The following is a 16,494-nucleotide window of genomic DNA, read 5'->3' as shown; positions in this document are numbered from 1 at the left end:
AGTCGACGAGAAAGTTATTTCCATCAGTAGATCTATGATGAAGTTAAACAAAAATGGGGAAAGTGGACAGTGTCACTGTTCAACTAATCACTTTCGCATAAGGTGAAACGTACAACCCTTACTAAAATCGTTCTTATAAGTAGTATTTGCATTAGAGTGGTTGTACAGATTATTGAAGTATATTGAAACTAAAAACCAATCTAAGTTAGCCAACCATTCGAAACCTGGAAGCACTACTAGGTCGTTTGGTCCTAAAGTTGGACTTCTCAGGAGTGTTTATCTACTACCTTGCAACCTGAGGTTGGAGTTAAACCTTTGTACTATTGTAAGTCAGCTACAACGTAGGACCAGGCACATATATGCATCGGTTCAAGTTGCCATACCTCATTAACACAACAAGATGAACACCGGATTAATAAAAGTAGTTAATTCAGTGATGGTAATATATAAAAGAAAGATTACATATAAGGATATAATACAGGAAGAAAGAATTAGTTAGTAGAAAGAAAGATATGAAGTGATTTTGATCTATTAGTTTAAGGGAAGACAGAGAGTGTATACACCGACGTCATTGTGATCGATTCTGAGCCATATCACCATGAGTCTTCAACCATTGGTTACGATAGTCACGTGGACCCCAACCAAGTGGTCTGCATCTACCAACATGGCTCAGACTAGAAGTTAGTGACTTCAAGCACCCGAGTCAGTGCTCTGCTTTCACACAAAACCGAAGGTCATGAGTTTGATTTCCGGTTATATGTTTGTCGATCTGTACTGTTCAAGTGTCCCAAACTAGGAGGAAACGGTAGTCCGATGTTTTCAGGTTTTCAATGGTTGTTTAAATTAAATCACTTCCTGAATAAAATAATATTTCCCTTATTTGTATGTTTTTTTTATGATGATAACTATTACTTTTTATTATGTGTATAGTTTGAAATAATTTGGAAGAAACAGTTCATCAATACAAAGTTATCAGTATCGAGAAGTACAAAGAATTCACTGGAACATTCTGAAATATTAAAAATACCATTTCTTAGTCATTTAACCGGTTCTATATGGTGTGAATTCAATACGAAAGATACTCATTTACTTCATTGTATGAATCAACTTAACAATATCTCTTCAATAAATAATGATAAATTACATCATTCTTGGAATGGTTGGGTTGATTTCAACATTGATCATGAAATAGGTGAATGTTTCTTGTCATCATCATCATCGTTCACAACAGATGTTCATACTGATTGTTCATGGTATTGGAAAATTCTTCACTGTGAATCAAATGCATGTATATGGGTATCGTTATTACTAGACATTAGTAATTTACAAGATCAATTGTATCCTGTACCATATTTAATAAAATTGAAACCATCTTTACTAGACAATAGAACTTTAAATATTTTTATAAAACGTTTACCCAAAGAATCACATAGTACTTGTAATGCTTCTTCTAATTATCCTTATGACGAACCTTTTGGAACTACTGATTCCTCTCCATCAGAACTACATCATCATCAACATAATGATGAGATAAACTTACAATTACCATATTCAAATCCTCTTCCATTCGATACTGGAAAATCTTTAATTACTTCATTAGCTATTTCACCTAGTTCAAGTCATGGTATTCAATTATTTGTTGGTACCTGTTTTGGATCAATATATGTAAGACAATTGCCTACAAATTTATATGATATTTCATCCATTGACAGTTGGTTACCACAAGTAAGTCATTGTAATTTTGTACCTGATATAAGTATCTTACATTTAATCAGTCAGTCACAATGTAGAATCTGCTACGTATACACATCAGTTCAAACTGTCATACCTCATTAGAACAGAGGGATGAAATCATCTGACAAAATCCAAGAAATCCAAGCCATAACAAACGATTTTGAGTCATTTCAATCAGTCTCGCTTAAGTTTTGTACTAGTTGACAGTTGGAATTTGGAATGGAAAATATTGAATACGCTATAGTATCGCTCATTTACAGTTGAACCAATATTGTGTTAAAGCTAGTGATACTATTACAACAAAAAATTCAAAACTGAAGTGTGTGGAATGGATAGTTGTAACCTACAACTTAGTGGTTGAAAACGGATTGATTTGATCATCCCACTTCTCTCTAGAAGTTAGTTTTCGTGACTGGCATAGAATAGATATAATTCAACACTTGACAAAAAAAAGCATTTTATGAAAAGTAGAAATTTGTTTGACTATCAAAGCTCTAAACTCCGCCTGTATCTTTTCTCGAGTTACTGCCGTTCCAAAGCCTGAGAGGAGGAAAATGTTTGGGTATGGAGTCGTCATTTTTATTTATTTATTTGAACACATAAATACTGGTACAAGGCGGCACCAGATAAATATGCGCCATACAAATCTCATTTGATTTGTGTGAGGGCCGTGATACTGCCTGGGTGCTCAGACCGAAACAGTTGGTTTTCTTAGGGGGTCACACCCTGAGCCTTTGACCTAAAGGTTTGATATACAAGGCAGTGGAGCATCGTGAGGAGATGCAGTCCCATGGTAGCCGGTGACCAGTAATTGGTTCATACGCCATTTGTTCCTTCAGGATACGGGAGCTCATGTGCACCAATGGTTTGGAATCAGGTTTTTTGAGCTCTCGTAGGTGAACTCCCCGTGTCGACTAACCCGGTTAAAGTGCCGGACATTCACTTTTCGTCCTTTTAATTTCATAAACAGCAGTAATACCTCGAGAAGACTTCCCTGTTAGTGGTTGTATGCACGTGGCTATGTGAGAGCATTTCGAGAGGGAGAGCGGATTCTCTCCATTCTCGACCGTATCAGGGCATTTAGTCGGAGTTGGCCACCTCGTCCTGCAGAAAAATATCTTTCTAAAGAAATCCCAACCAGATCAAGAATAGAATTTTTTAAATCACATTTCAATATGATCATTTACATACAGATGTACTTTGAATAACTCGAACTTTAATAAATGTTATACCAAATTATTACATAATAGAAATATTAAGAACATAAATAAACGCTATATTAAACGAATTTCGCACATAATAGATACATAAAGTGAAGCTTGATCTATGCCCAACAAAAGTATCAAAGGTTAGATCACGGTTAAAAGTATGAGATAAAAGAAATAGCTGGGACAACTTAAGAAAAATTGATTACTGAAGATGTACGCAATAGTCGTATCTCAGTATCGACAATGTAATCTAGTGAAAAGATGTATATAATTTACAACAATGAAATAATTCTAGTAAGAAGCTGTTACTAATTGAGCTAACCCGTGTCGGGTGTGAGACGGTTCCCACCGAAATCAATGGAAGATGGTCGCGTAATGTCATGGATTGATTGCCGACTGAGTAATGTAGGGATTAAACGTTCGCGCATGAGACTGTAGGTGCTGGATTCAAGTCCAGCGTGCAGGATCGTGGGTACGCACCGCTGACAGCGGCCCCCACACTGCGACGAATCGGCCGTCCAGTGCTTCCAAGTTGTCGATGGTAACCTGACTTAAATCAGTTCCTGATTTCAATGAAAATCATTCTGATTGAGTAGTGGTGTAATAGGGTCTGCTGACCCTAACCATCAACTGTATATCGTAATCATTATTCTTCAGACTTCTTTATAACCCTCATTTAGCCCTAATAAGTAGGTAGACACTCTCAATGTCACTTGGGCATCGCTCAAATGTCATCCATAAATTGTAGTTTCACTAATCGAACTCCTGATCAACCTCAATTGTCCTTAACTCAACCGACACGGATAGTGTTCTTATGTACATTGACGGAGTTGTTGAGTTATGCGCCTAATACAACTGGCTTCGCAGGAGTAATTGAATTGATAAGTGCACGTGAATGTTTATATAAGGTTTTGTATACTGTTGAATTTCAATGTAATCATGAACTGATGAAAGTTAAACAAACAAATCTTCAGACAATCATTTGAAACCACATTCAGTTTCGGTTCAATAAACGTTTCTCGCATAGCTTTTTTGAACCTTTGTTTCAATGTTTTTATTGATGAATTAGTAAATCCTCATTACTTGGAGGGATCAAGACATGTGCCTCGTGTGCCCAACCACCCCATACGTCGATGGACAACGTTGTCTGATGTAGAGGTAGATTGAAGAAGGCTGGGGGCGACCAAACCACGACGTGGAACCTATTTATTAAGTCGTTGACAATTGGACTTGTCCATGTTAATAAGTGTAGACTACCTGGTTGGTGTCTAAGTGATTATCATAACCAGTGGTTAGAAACTTCAAATGAGGTGGCTCTGAATCGTCTTGAAATAACTTTATCGAGTTGTACTAATATGATATGGCAACTTGGACCGATGTACATGTATCAGATCCTGAGTTACATATGATGATTTCATCGTTAGATTCAGTTTTGAAATGCGGCTTCAAAAACAGTAACTTCTTCGGAACAGTCGTTGCCTTTAGTCTAATTTTTATTTCGTCGACGTGTTTGTTGACGAATTTAGCTCTATATCTATTCCTTCCAATAAGGTTACGAATATTATTCAATTCATCTTCAATAGCGTCATGAAAGCAAATCATTTTGCCACAACAAGTCAGGATTTTTACTGAGTTTCTTTTGCGGAACTGTAGAGCTATGTCTATCGTGAAATTTGGGATTTCGTTACTTATCCCTCTCTTTTATGTTTTGTCTAATCTTTTTTTTAATTGGACATCTAGAAATGATATGCTATTACTCTGTTCTTTCTCAAGTGTAAATGTAGTTGATAGACGAATGTTAATTATTACTTTGCAAACACAATGTTTGCCCGGAGAGAACTCAGTGTTGATCCCATAGCTACACCATCTAATGGTTTATAGTGTTTATTGTTAAATCGGAAGTGGACTTTCGTCATGCACCTGAAAATTAACTCTTTTATCAAACAGTTATTAAACTTTTTCACACGCCTCACCATTAGTTCACTCCAAATCAACAAACAATACAATTAACCTCAATACACAACCAGTGAATTCATAGATCAATGTTAATAAACGTACTTGTTTTAAGAAATATCTGATTTTCAAAGATCGTTTGCTTCATGAACTGACTTCAGCTAGCCAGCTATGAAGAACCATAGTGTTAGCTATCTGTTTCATGTTATTATGGATTAACAGTGTACTCACTTGATCCTTCCAGAAATTGAGGCCAAGACTTTCAAACCAATGAATTAATATCTTTTTTGATTGAAATCATGAGTCAGTTGAAGCTAGACCACCATGGAAAACCTGGAAGCATTGGACTAGCTTCAGTTGACTCATGATTTCAATCAAAAACTTGACAATCTCCACAACCCTATTCTATCAGTCAGTCAGTCAACAACGTAGAACTTCGCACATACGCACGTACATCAGTTCAAGTTGCCATATCACATTAACACACAGATACAATTGTCGATTCAAATCCCATAGTCGTAGAGTTTGTAAAAGTATAAGCAGTAATCGGAAAGACTAGGGTTTGAAGTTGTTATTCAAGGAGTATAATCTAGTGAAATAAATTTGGTAGAACACAAAGAGTGGATGCACCTGCTAATTATTCTATATTAATGTATTATTTGATAGCCCTAATCAGAATAATAAATTTGAACATATTTTGTAAATAATTCACCAAGTATAGAATTATGTAATCCAAATATAAGCTATATTGTTTGTATTCTGGTTAGTGTAACGCCATTCCTCACTTGTATTAGATAAAGCGGAGTTTGATCCTACAAGGTATTTGTTAACGGTTAATTAATTTAACCTCTAAATCATTAAATCAACTCCTAGAATCATTATAAATGTTGAATTCACTTGGTATTGTTTTTCTATTTATTAATCAGTAGTTATGTAGATAGCGCGATGGTGTTTGGAGCAAACAGTACTGAGTTTGAGTCCCAGAGTGAACATCCACTCTGAGATGCAGATACATCTAGATGACGAGTCCTATTACACATCTTTGCTTATAATGCTTATGGATTAAAGCAATATAGAGTCAATACACACAGTATGCACATATACCAATAAGAGACTGATCAATTTCAGTCCTAAACATCAATGGGAAGATTCAAGTAAAACAATGCCAAGTGAATTAAACTTCACCCCATTGCACAAGCAAGTGGTTATCAGGACTCAGTAGCTAAGTGGATAATGTGATGGCGGTCGAAGAGAACAGTACTAGGTTCGAGTCTCAGAGCGAAAATCAACTCTGAGATGCAGGTACATCCAGCCGACAAGTCCCAAATAGGAGGAAACGCATGTCCTGGATTCCACTGCTAGCCACTATCTATTTTTGCTCATTATAAATATTGTTTAGTTCTCTTTACTTTCTTAATAGTTCTGTAAATAATATCTCTCAGTCTGTATGTTATTCATCCTTTTTTCATGTATATAACCACATCAAAAAAACAGTCTTCATTTTTCTTTTCCTCATAACAGGATTATCAAGGAGAATCATCATTAAATGAAGATAAACCAAATTGTACAGCAAATATTCATAAACGATCAAGAAAAGAATCAACAAAACGAAACATGAAACATTCAAAACTGACTATTACTACTACTACTACCCCGATGAATCCTACTCAAACTCTTAATCATTCTATTCATGATGAGAATAATAATAATAAAGAAACCGCTGGTTTATGGGAAATTACCGGTTGGAAACAATTATATGGTCATGCTGGACATGAAATCACTAGTTTAATAATTAATCGTAATAATAGTTTAATTGCTAGTGGTGATAATCAAGGTTATGTATGTTTATGGGATAGATATCGCTTAACATTAATTAAAACAATTAATACTAATATTATTAATGATCATGATTATCAACAAAATGAATTCGGTGATAGTTCAAATAGTAGTCAAAGTCATAGTATCACTACTACTAATACCGGTCAGGATTACCATAGCATTCATGATTTAAAACAACCCCGTAGACGATATTCCTCTAATCATCTTACTGTGGAGAATTCCATACATAAAAGTAATGAAGATATACAAATGAAGAAAAAGAAGTCTATTTTAAGTAGTAGTAGTAGTAGTAGTAGTAGTAGTAGTAGTAGTAGTAGTAGTAGTAGTAGTAGTAGTAGTAGCAGTAGTAGTACTTCAACAGCTGATTTTATAAATATCAATGATGATTCAGTATTATTGAATAATTTTAAACGTATTGATGGAATATGCTTCAATTTAACATCCGGTGAATTAGTTGTAGCCAAATGGAATCATCCTAATTTTAATGGTAATTAACAATCCGATATTTACTTGTTCGTTTTATTATTATTATTATTTTACTAAACATCCTGTTATTTGAGATTCCATAACATTTTGTTTATGGTAACTGATGATTATTTGTTATTTCATTACTGTATGCCTTCTGTGTGCCCCCGAATGCCCTGGTACGGCCGAGAGTGGAGAGAATCCGCTCTCCCTCTCGAAATGCTCTCACATAGCCACGTGCATACAACCACTAACAGGGACGTCCTGCTCATTGTCTTCTCGAGGTATTACTGCTGTTTACGAAATTAAAACGACGAAAAGTGTGTGCGCAATTTTTCCACATGGATTGATTGAAGCGAAGATATGTCATGGCGTTTAACAGCCAAATGGTGTTCATGCAACACTAAAAACGGCTCGAAAAACATGACATTGGTCAGGCATTTACAAATTTACGTTCTTCCAATTCCACAACAGTTTCTATCGCTTTTCGTGATAGTTTCATTATTCATATTTCTGACTATGAAACTGAATAATGGTCCAATTAATCAATTTTCTTCGATCATGTAACTTTGATGATAATAATATGTTTTAAGATTTACCTGTATAAACCATTCAGTATATGACCTCGTTGAAATTCCACTAAAGTTTGGTAGATTTTAAGCAAAGATGGGTGGTCCTTAGTAGTGGAATCCAGGACTCATGTTTTGTCCTATTTGAGACTCATCAGCCGGACTTACTTGCACCCCAGAGTTGATGTCCACCCCGGAACTGTAAATAAGTACCTTTTGCTTCAAACAACGACACTTTATCCACTTACCTACTGAGTCCAAATCGCTACTGCCTTGTTTGATGAGAGTGATTCTTAGTTCATTTGTATTGATTGCTTGAATCTTCTTTATTAATAATTTCCAAGTAAGAAGAAACGTGCGTTATAGATTCCACTGCTAGACACCAGTCAACTCGGTTTAAAATGTTTGTGTACAAACGGCTGCATCGATGGAATCCATATAAGATGTACGTATACCAATAAGTGACTAACCAATTACAGTCCTAATAATCACTGAGAAAATTTAACCAACCGATAAAAATGAACTAAAGTTTAGCTTTTTTTTTCAAATGACATACATATCTTAACAAAGTTTTCCTTCATTTTAAGTCATTAAAGTAGAGAAATTTTGTAGCTCAGGTGGATGATTTTGATGGAGTTTTGTTCTTTAAGCTGGATGGTTTTGGTCGTGGAGCTTTTCTCGTTCTTCTGAATGATATCATCAGCAAACACTTCAGGTAGACGATGAAAGCTCTACGACCAAACCATCCAGCTTAGAGAACTAAACTCTATCCAAGTCATTAAAGTGTTATAAATAAATATGTCATCCTTGTGATTAATTAGCATATAAATTGATTATGGACTAAATTGACTCATTTTTTGCTGGTTAATGACATAATCATCAATTGGTTTCTATTTAAAAGGTAAACTAATATTTATCTGACTACTGGATCAATTGAACCATGGTTGCTAATATTATTTAACTTTCAACCATTCAATCTCAGGCTGGAACTCTTAATTAATTACTTACGCCTGTTACTCATCGTGGAGGAGCATAGGCCGCCAACCAGCACTCTCCATCTAACCCTGTCCTGGGCAATCCTTTCCAGCTCTTTCCAGTTGTTATTCATCCTGTTCATGTTCTTTGGCTTTCTTCTTTTCCATTTCTCTTCAGGATTCCAAGCTAGGACTTGGAACTCCACTCCATTTAATTTATTTTGTACAGATGAATTCGTATCAACTAGCTAACACATAGAAAGTATAAATCATGACATAACCAAGTATTTAAACTTATACAGGGTTGATGAATTTGAATAATAATTATCATAGACAAAAGTTCGATATAAATTGTAATTCTATACTTCTGTTTAAATTAAGTTTTAATAAAAATTTCCGATCAAATATCCACTGATGATACACTAAGCGAATTGTGTAGAACTAGATATCTCTTATAATATGATATAATTTTGTGATAAAGTGATTAAAAACAAGCTATGATGAACAGTCAGGTTATTGTTCCGTAGATAAATTAGTACTCATATGTTCATTGTAAAGATTATATGAACGGTAAACGGTGGCAAAATTTTGCGCGCGAGACCGATAGATCCTGGTTTCCAACCCCAGGGGGCGAGATCATGGATATGCACTACTGAAGAGTCCCATACTAGGAGAATTCGGCCGTCCAATGTTTCCCGGTTTTCCATGGTGGTCTAGTTTTAATTGAGTTATGAATTCAACTATTAAATTGTTAGATGAACCATTTATCAGAACATATTTCTCACAAGCATTATTCATTTGCAAATTCATTTTCCCATTCCATAAAATATATCAATCAAACATTAGTAGCATTAATCTGTCATTGAACTGAATGACAGATAACATCATACATTCATTTAGTGCTAATAATGAATCACTATGCACTATTCACTGGTTCCTTTTTTTGTTCATTTCTATTAATAAAAATTTTTTTAATTTCAGTCTGTTGGCTTGGTTTATATTCTTGTTCTGGAGTTTGGATAGCTAATCGTATTTTAGATTTTCTAGCTGAAATCAATGATCCATTAACAGATTCACTTTTATTACAAATCTATGATGATAATTATCATCCTTTAGTTCCTATGGCATTTTCAACTGTATCTGAAGGTCGAGGTGTGAATTGTTTATTAGTTGGTGGTCCAGGTGGTCGATTAGTTTGGTTGAATTCATGGACATTGGATACAATAAGAACATATATGGTAAGTGTTTATATATGTGGATTAGATTCATTCAAATTTCTATGATTCAATTTTTTAATTAATTTTTATGTTAGATTTCTATTTTCAGTATAGGGTTGTGGAGATTATTAAGTTATTGATTGAGATCTTGAACTGATTGATGTTAGACCATCATTAAAAACCTGGAAGCACTGGATGTCCTTTTCTTCCTGTTGCGGAACTCTTCTGCGGTGCTCATCCACGACCAGTGGAGCTAATCCGTGTCGGATAGACAAAAGTATATACCTCAGTACAATGGAGAATGCTCACGCAATTTCGTGGACTAGTTGAGGTTAGGCACTAACACCGTTGGATACCGGTCAGTTCAGTCGTCTAGAGGTTAAGCGTTTGCGAGCGATACTGAAGGCCCTTGGTTCGAATCCTACGAGCAGGATCGCGGATTCACACTTTTGAGGAGTCCCACAATAGCGCGAGACGGCCGTCTAGTGCTTCCAGGTTTTCAATGGTGGTCTAACATCAATCAGTTGAAGATCTCAATGAATAAGATTTCTATTTGTTTGAACATTACTATTAAACAAATACTATACATACTCCTTCAACATCGAAGCAGCACACACGAACCTCCCAACCGATGTTGGCCACCAACAATTGGAGAAATCAGCATGGCCATCAGACGAATCAAGAGTGGCAAATCAGCAGGACCAGACAACATCCCAACAGAGGCACTAAAAGCAGACGTAGCGGCAACTGCAAGGATACTCCACATTCTCTTCAATAAGATTTGGGATGAAGAACAAGTACCAACAGACTGGAAAGAAGGACTTCTGATCAAAATACCGAAGAAAGGAGATCTCAGCAAGTGTGATAACTACAGGGGCATCACTCTTCTCTCAATACCGGGAAAAGTCTTCAACAGGGTATTGTTAAACAGGATGAAGGACTGCGTAGACGCCCAACTTCGTGACCAACAGGCAGGATTCAGTAAGGATAGATCGTGTACAGACCAAATCGCAACTCTACGGATCATTGTGGAACAATCAATTGAATGGAATTCATCGCTCTACATCAACTTCATTGACTACGAAAAGGCATTTGATAGCGTGGACAGAACAACACTATGGAAACTTCTTCGACACTACGGCGTGCCCCAGAAGATAGTCAATATCATACAGAACTCATATGATGGATCACACTGCAAAATCGTGCATGGAGGACAGTTGACAAAGTCGTTCGAAGTGAAGACCGGTGTTAGGCAAGGTTGCCTACTCTCACCCTTTCTCTTTCTCCTGGTGATCGACTGGATCATGAAGACGTCAACATCTGAAGGGAAGCGCGGGATACAACGGACATCTAAGATGCAGTTGGATGATCTAGACTTCGCAGACGATCTGGCCCTTCTATCCCAAACGCAACAACAGATGCAGGAGAAGACGAACAGTGTGGCAGCAGCCTCAGCAGCAGTAGGTCTCAATATACACAACGGGAAAAGCAGGATTCTCCGATACAACACAGAATGCACCAAGCCAATCACAATTGACGGAAAATACTTGGAAGATGTAAAAACCTTTACCTATTTGGGCAGCATTATTGATGAACAGGGTGGATCTGATACAGATGTGAAGGCGCGGACCGGTAAAGCGAGAGCAGCATATTTACAACTGAGGAACATCTGGAACTCAAAACAACTGTCAACCAACACCAAGGTCAGGATTTTCAATACAAATGTCAAGACAGTTCTACTATATGGGGCAGAAACCTGGAGAACTACCAAAGCCATCATCCGGAAGATACAGGTGTTTATTAGCAATTGTCTACGCAAAATACTTCAGATCCATTGGCCGGACACTATTAGCAACAACGTACTGTGGGAGAGAACAAACCAGATCCCAGTGGAGGAAGAAATCAGGAAGAAGCGCTGGAAGTGGATAGGACACACATTGAGGAAAGCACCCAACTGCGTCACAAGACAAGCCCTCACATGGAATCCTGAAGGTCAAAGGAAAAGAGGAAGACCAAAGAACACATTACGCCGAGAAATGGAGATAGACATGAGAAAAATGAACAAGAATTGGATGGAACTAGAAAAGCAGGCCCAGGACAGAGTGGGTTGGAGAATGTTGGTCAGCGGCCTATGCTCCATTGGGAGTAACAGGCGTAAGTAAGTAAGTAAGTATACTCCTTCAAACTTAGATCACTCATGATATTAATTAAAAATTACCTAGTCGTGATTACTTCTATGTGCAGCAATATGCGAAGTCTAGTTATCAATTACAAAGAGAAATCAGTTTCATGTCATGTAGAACTGATGTAACTCTTTCCCTATTCATGAAGTTCCAAGCCCCTCCATTGAGTGATGCAGTATCTAGTGCTCTATGGCAAAGAACTGATCATTTATTTTTCCAAAATTCCTCATGTATATTTATAGCTTGTTCACTAATCAACCATAACATTATTGTTAAATTTTGCTACCGATACACTCAACCTGTCTTGTTAACTGGTCTGCCATAATGTCAAGTATTTCCACACTTCGACCGGAACAACGGAGAGAAGGTGCGAATTGCAAGTAAACATTTTACTCCAAAGTTAGTTTATGTACAGAAAAAAAACAGGAGTATTTATAGAGTTATATACGACCTTGAGATCCCGGAAATTTCTGGAACCATAACAAATATATTAACAGTATAGGTGAATATTCAATCAAAACTGTGAGACGTAGTTCTGTACTTTCTGGGGTTTTTCGAGAAGTTTCTAATCAACGCGGATTAAATAAGACGTTTATTAGAGTTTCTGAGCCTCTGAAGACTTCGACGAGGAAGATTTTGGTACTCCATCAACAATTATCTATTCTCTCATATACTTTAAAGTAAAACTGTTAACTTCGTCTACTGGTAGTATCAGTCTGAGACGATTCTAAATCCCATCATTGACAATAAAAACAACCCGTACTTTGAAATTCAAAAGTTAAAGCATCGATTTCAATTCATCTATAAGAAACAAATAGTGATTTACGATCTACAAGGTGTTCCTAGTCCGGGCTTCTGTATTATTGTTCAATACTGATTGATATCAAAAAGAAGGCTGAACATGGTCCTAATGTTAATCCATATATAGCCAACAGAACGCTGTACAAACTGAACGAACTGTGTTGGAACTTAATCAACTACTAATGATGTCTCAAATACAGTTCGATTGCTTCTAAACAAATTTAGATTTGATTAGCACATTGATCTATTTCACAGAGTAATTAAATGATAGTTCCTTGTTTCGAACCTCGCGGGGTACGGTATCGTGGATGCACACTGCCGAGTCCCATACTAGGACGAAAACACTGTCCAGTGCTTCCAGGTTTTCCATAGTAGTCTAGCCTCAATTGACTCGTGATTTCAACTATTGGAATTACCACAATCTCCACAAAACCCTTTCTGATAAAACATATTATAAATAAATATTTCCCAGGACAGTTGGGTATGTTTGTCACAGATTAGTTTCATTTAAGGTGTCACTGAAAACAAGGAAGGCAATGTAGGATATAACAGAAATGTGTGCATATCAAGGTTGGATATAGCTTAATTGGTTAGGGCGCCGTACTTATAACGCGGAGGTTGAGAGTTCGAGCCTCTTCTGGAGCACAGTACACAACATCAACCTCAGGTTTGTAATAAGTGTCTCATTTGGCTGAGTATCCTAGGTGTGTGTGTGTGCTCACTGCCATCTGCCTGCCTGTCGTGCACACAAGCATAGTGTGGTGATCGGACAAACAGTAGTTCGGTGCTTGGTCATATGTAACACGTCAGATTAATACCGTTAAAGAGGAAATCGGCAAAATGAAATACCGTACATAAAAGATAACAATAATAATATTAATTATTATTAGTGGAAAATTAATTATAAGAAATATGGTTTCAAAAGAATCAATCGAATTGAACAACTATTTCTTCTTATCATTAAAGTGTATGATGAATCATTCGAAAATTAGGATGAACACTTGCCATGAAATTTAGAGATCCTAGATTCCATATTTAATGGAGTTTTTATTTATTTATTTATTTATTTATTTGAACGTATAAATATTGGTACAAAGGGGCGCCGAATACATATGCGTCACACAAGTCACTTGATTTGTGTGTGGGCTGTGATATATTGTCCGGGTCCCCAGACCGAAGCTTTTGACCCAGAGGTCTAATCCACAACGCAGTGGAGCAACGTAAGGAGATGCAGTCTCATGATAGCCGGTGATCAACTATTGGTTCATACGTCATTTGTTCCCTCAGAATTCTGGAGTCCATGTAGAGCATTGGTTCGAAATCACGGTTTTCCTCCGTATCCACCAAGCCGGTTAAAGCGCCAGATATTCGCTTTTCGTCCTCTGAGTTTCGTAAACAACACCGTCACCGCGAGAAGTAAGTGAGTAGGACTTCCCTGTCAGTGGCTGTATGCACGTGGCCATATGAGAGTATTTTGAGAGGGAAAGCTGACTCTCCCCACTCTCAGTAATACCAGGGCATTTGCTGGGTGTTACCAACGCTTATACAACTAATGATGAAACAACAACTTTCAATTAATAACATGGTTGATATTGTGGTATACACTCTAAACAATAATTAACTATGAACTGAACTCTAATGTTATTATGAATTGTCGTTTGTATTTTTTGTTGCCTTTAACAGCTCCCAGATAATGATGAAAATGCACGTATAACATCAGTTTGCTTCGGACCACTGTTGAATACTACTACTACTACTACTACTACTACTACTACTACTACTACTACTACTAATAATAATAATAATAATAATAATAATAATAATAATAATAATAATAATAATAATAATAATGTGAATTATCATACAAATTCAAAAGATTTAGGTGAAATTTTATGTCAAGGTTTATATGTAACTGTTCAAACAGGTTGTTTATATCATTTTGGTCCTAAATCTATACAAACATGTCCTACTATAGATCAATTAAATAATGATAACTATTCATCTTATTCAACTAATGAACTGCATAAACATTCTATTGTACATTGGTTAGATACATAATGACTATGTATTTATTTTTATATGATTGTTGTTTAGAATGATTTTAAAGATTTTTATTTTAACGAACTTCCTTTTTTATTTGTAATTTTTTTCTCTTTTGATAAATACATATACGTTCTATTGTATCATCTTGTTCGTTCTTTGTTAACTTCTAATCTTAGCCATATCGATAGATGCAGACTACTTGGTTGGGATCCGCATGATTATTGTAACCGATGGTTGGAGACTTTGTGTAACATGGCTGAGAATCGATCACAATGGTGTGTAGGTGTATACACTTTCTGTCTTCCTTTAAACTATGAGATTAAAATCACTTCATATCTTTCTTTCTACGTACTAATTCTTCCTTCCTGTACTATAACCTTATATACAATCTTTTATATATTACTACCATTGAATTAACTACTGCTACGAATTCAGTGTTCATGTTGTTGTGCTAATGAGGTGTGGCATCTTGGACTGATGCATATATGTGCCTGATCCTATGTTGTAACTGACTAACTGTTATATTCTTGCGTACTACTTGAGTACTCGAACACTAGAACCCTTCAAGTCTCAAGTTAGAAGACAGAAGACGAATGAGAGGGAATTTTATTCCGAACAATGTCAATTATGGTACAAAACACTCAAGTATTTATGGTTTTTCAATAAAAACGAAATCATCATTACAGTCATCCAATCCGTATATAGTGCTTTTTAGCATTTGTTCAATAGGGAAGGTACACATTGATATTCGGGAATGTTCTTCAAAAAGATAATTGTATGGAATGTCTTCGGCTCGTTCTGAACTTCCTTGAGTTTACCTCGGGGTTGTCCTCACAGCTAAGGTCGACTTTATTATTGTTATATGAAGTGACAAGACTCCGTCCGGCCACCTTGGTGATCACAACTTTTTCTTTAAAAAAATAAACCAGTAGTCCTTAACGTCATGCAATATGATCCAGAAAAATAAATCCATATTCTACACTGAATGTGTACTTAAACACAATGTAATGATATTATACACTACTTGATGAATGTGAAAAATGCCCCATCGTAGATAGACTTATGCTTGATTGTTAATCTTATTTTTCCCCAGACACTTGTGAAGCATAACACTAGTACATAACAGAATTATCGAATGATTAGTGGCTAAGATTAAATACAAAGTAATAAGTAAAGATAGTGAAGCGGTTGATGGAGCTACGGACTTTCATGTGTTCAGGTGATTGCTTCTTGTATTTAACATATATAAACGCTTCTAATCTCGATACATTATGCATAAGAATAGGTAGACTGGGAGTATATTCCAAACTGTCATTTTAAGATACTGCAGCATATGCTTATGAAGTCATTGACTATTGTAATAAATTCTATTAATCAATGTTGCAAACTTTGTGACTGAAATCAAAAAGATTAAAAGAATATAGAATCAATAATTTGTGTGATGCAACTCAAAAGCTGTCTCACTATCCATTTACTAGAATTTCGATAAATTGGTGTCTCTATAGTGA

General features: G+C 36.1%; 1 protein-coding gene across 1 annotated transcript in view; it reads left to right on the top strand.

Moving 5' to 3' along the window:
• Nucleotides 1–15,126, top strand: part of MS3_00010514 (uncharacterized protein) — a gene marked incomplete at its 5' end in the record, with an annotated part of 131,838 nt that extends 116,712 nt beyond the window's left edge. Inside the window, 4 exons of the mRNA XM_051218890.1 lie at nt 931–1,725; nt 6,417–7,221; nt 9,724–9,980; nt 14,627–15,126. Of these exons, the coding sequence (XP_051072719.1) occupies nt 931–1,725; nt 6,417–7,221; nt 9,724–9,980; nt 14,627–15,001 (2,232 nt within the window). The 3' untranslated portion in view covers nt 15,002–15,126. The remainder of the gene's footprint in view (nt 1–930; nt 1,726–6,416; nt 7,222–9,723; nt 9,981–14,626) is intronic.
• Nucleotides 15,127–16,494: the final 1,368 nt, after the last annotated feature.

The sequence above is a fragment of the Schistosoma haematobium genome, chromosome ZW (assembly GCF_000699445.3).
Source record: "Schistosoma haematobium chromosome ZW, whole genome shotgun sequence".
Classification (NCBI taxonomy): domain Eukaryota; kingdom Metazoa; phylum Platyhelminthes; class Trematoda; order Strigeidida; family Schistosomatidae; genus Schistosoma; species Schistosoma haematobium.
This window is presented reverse-complemented; position numbering and strand designations above follow the sequence as displayed.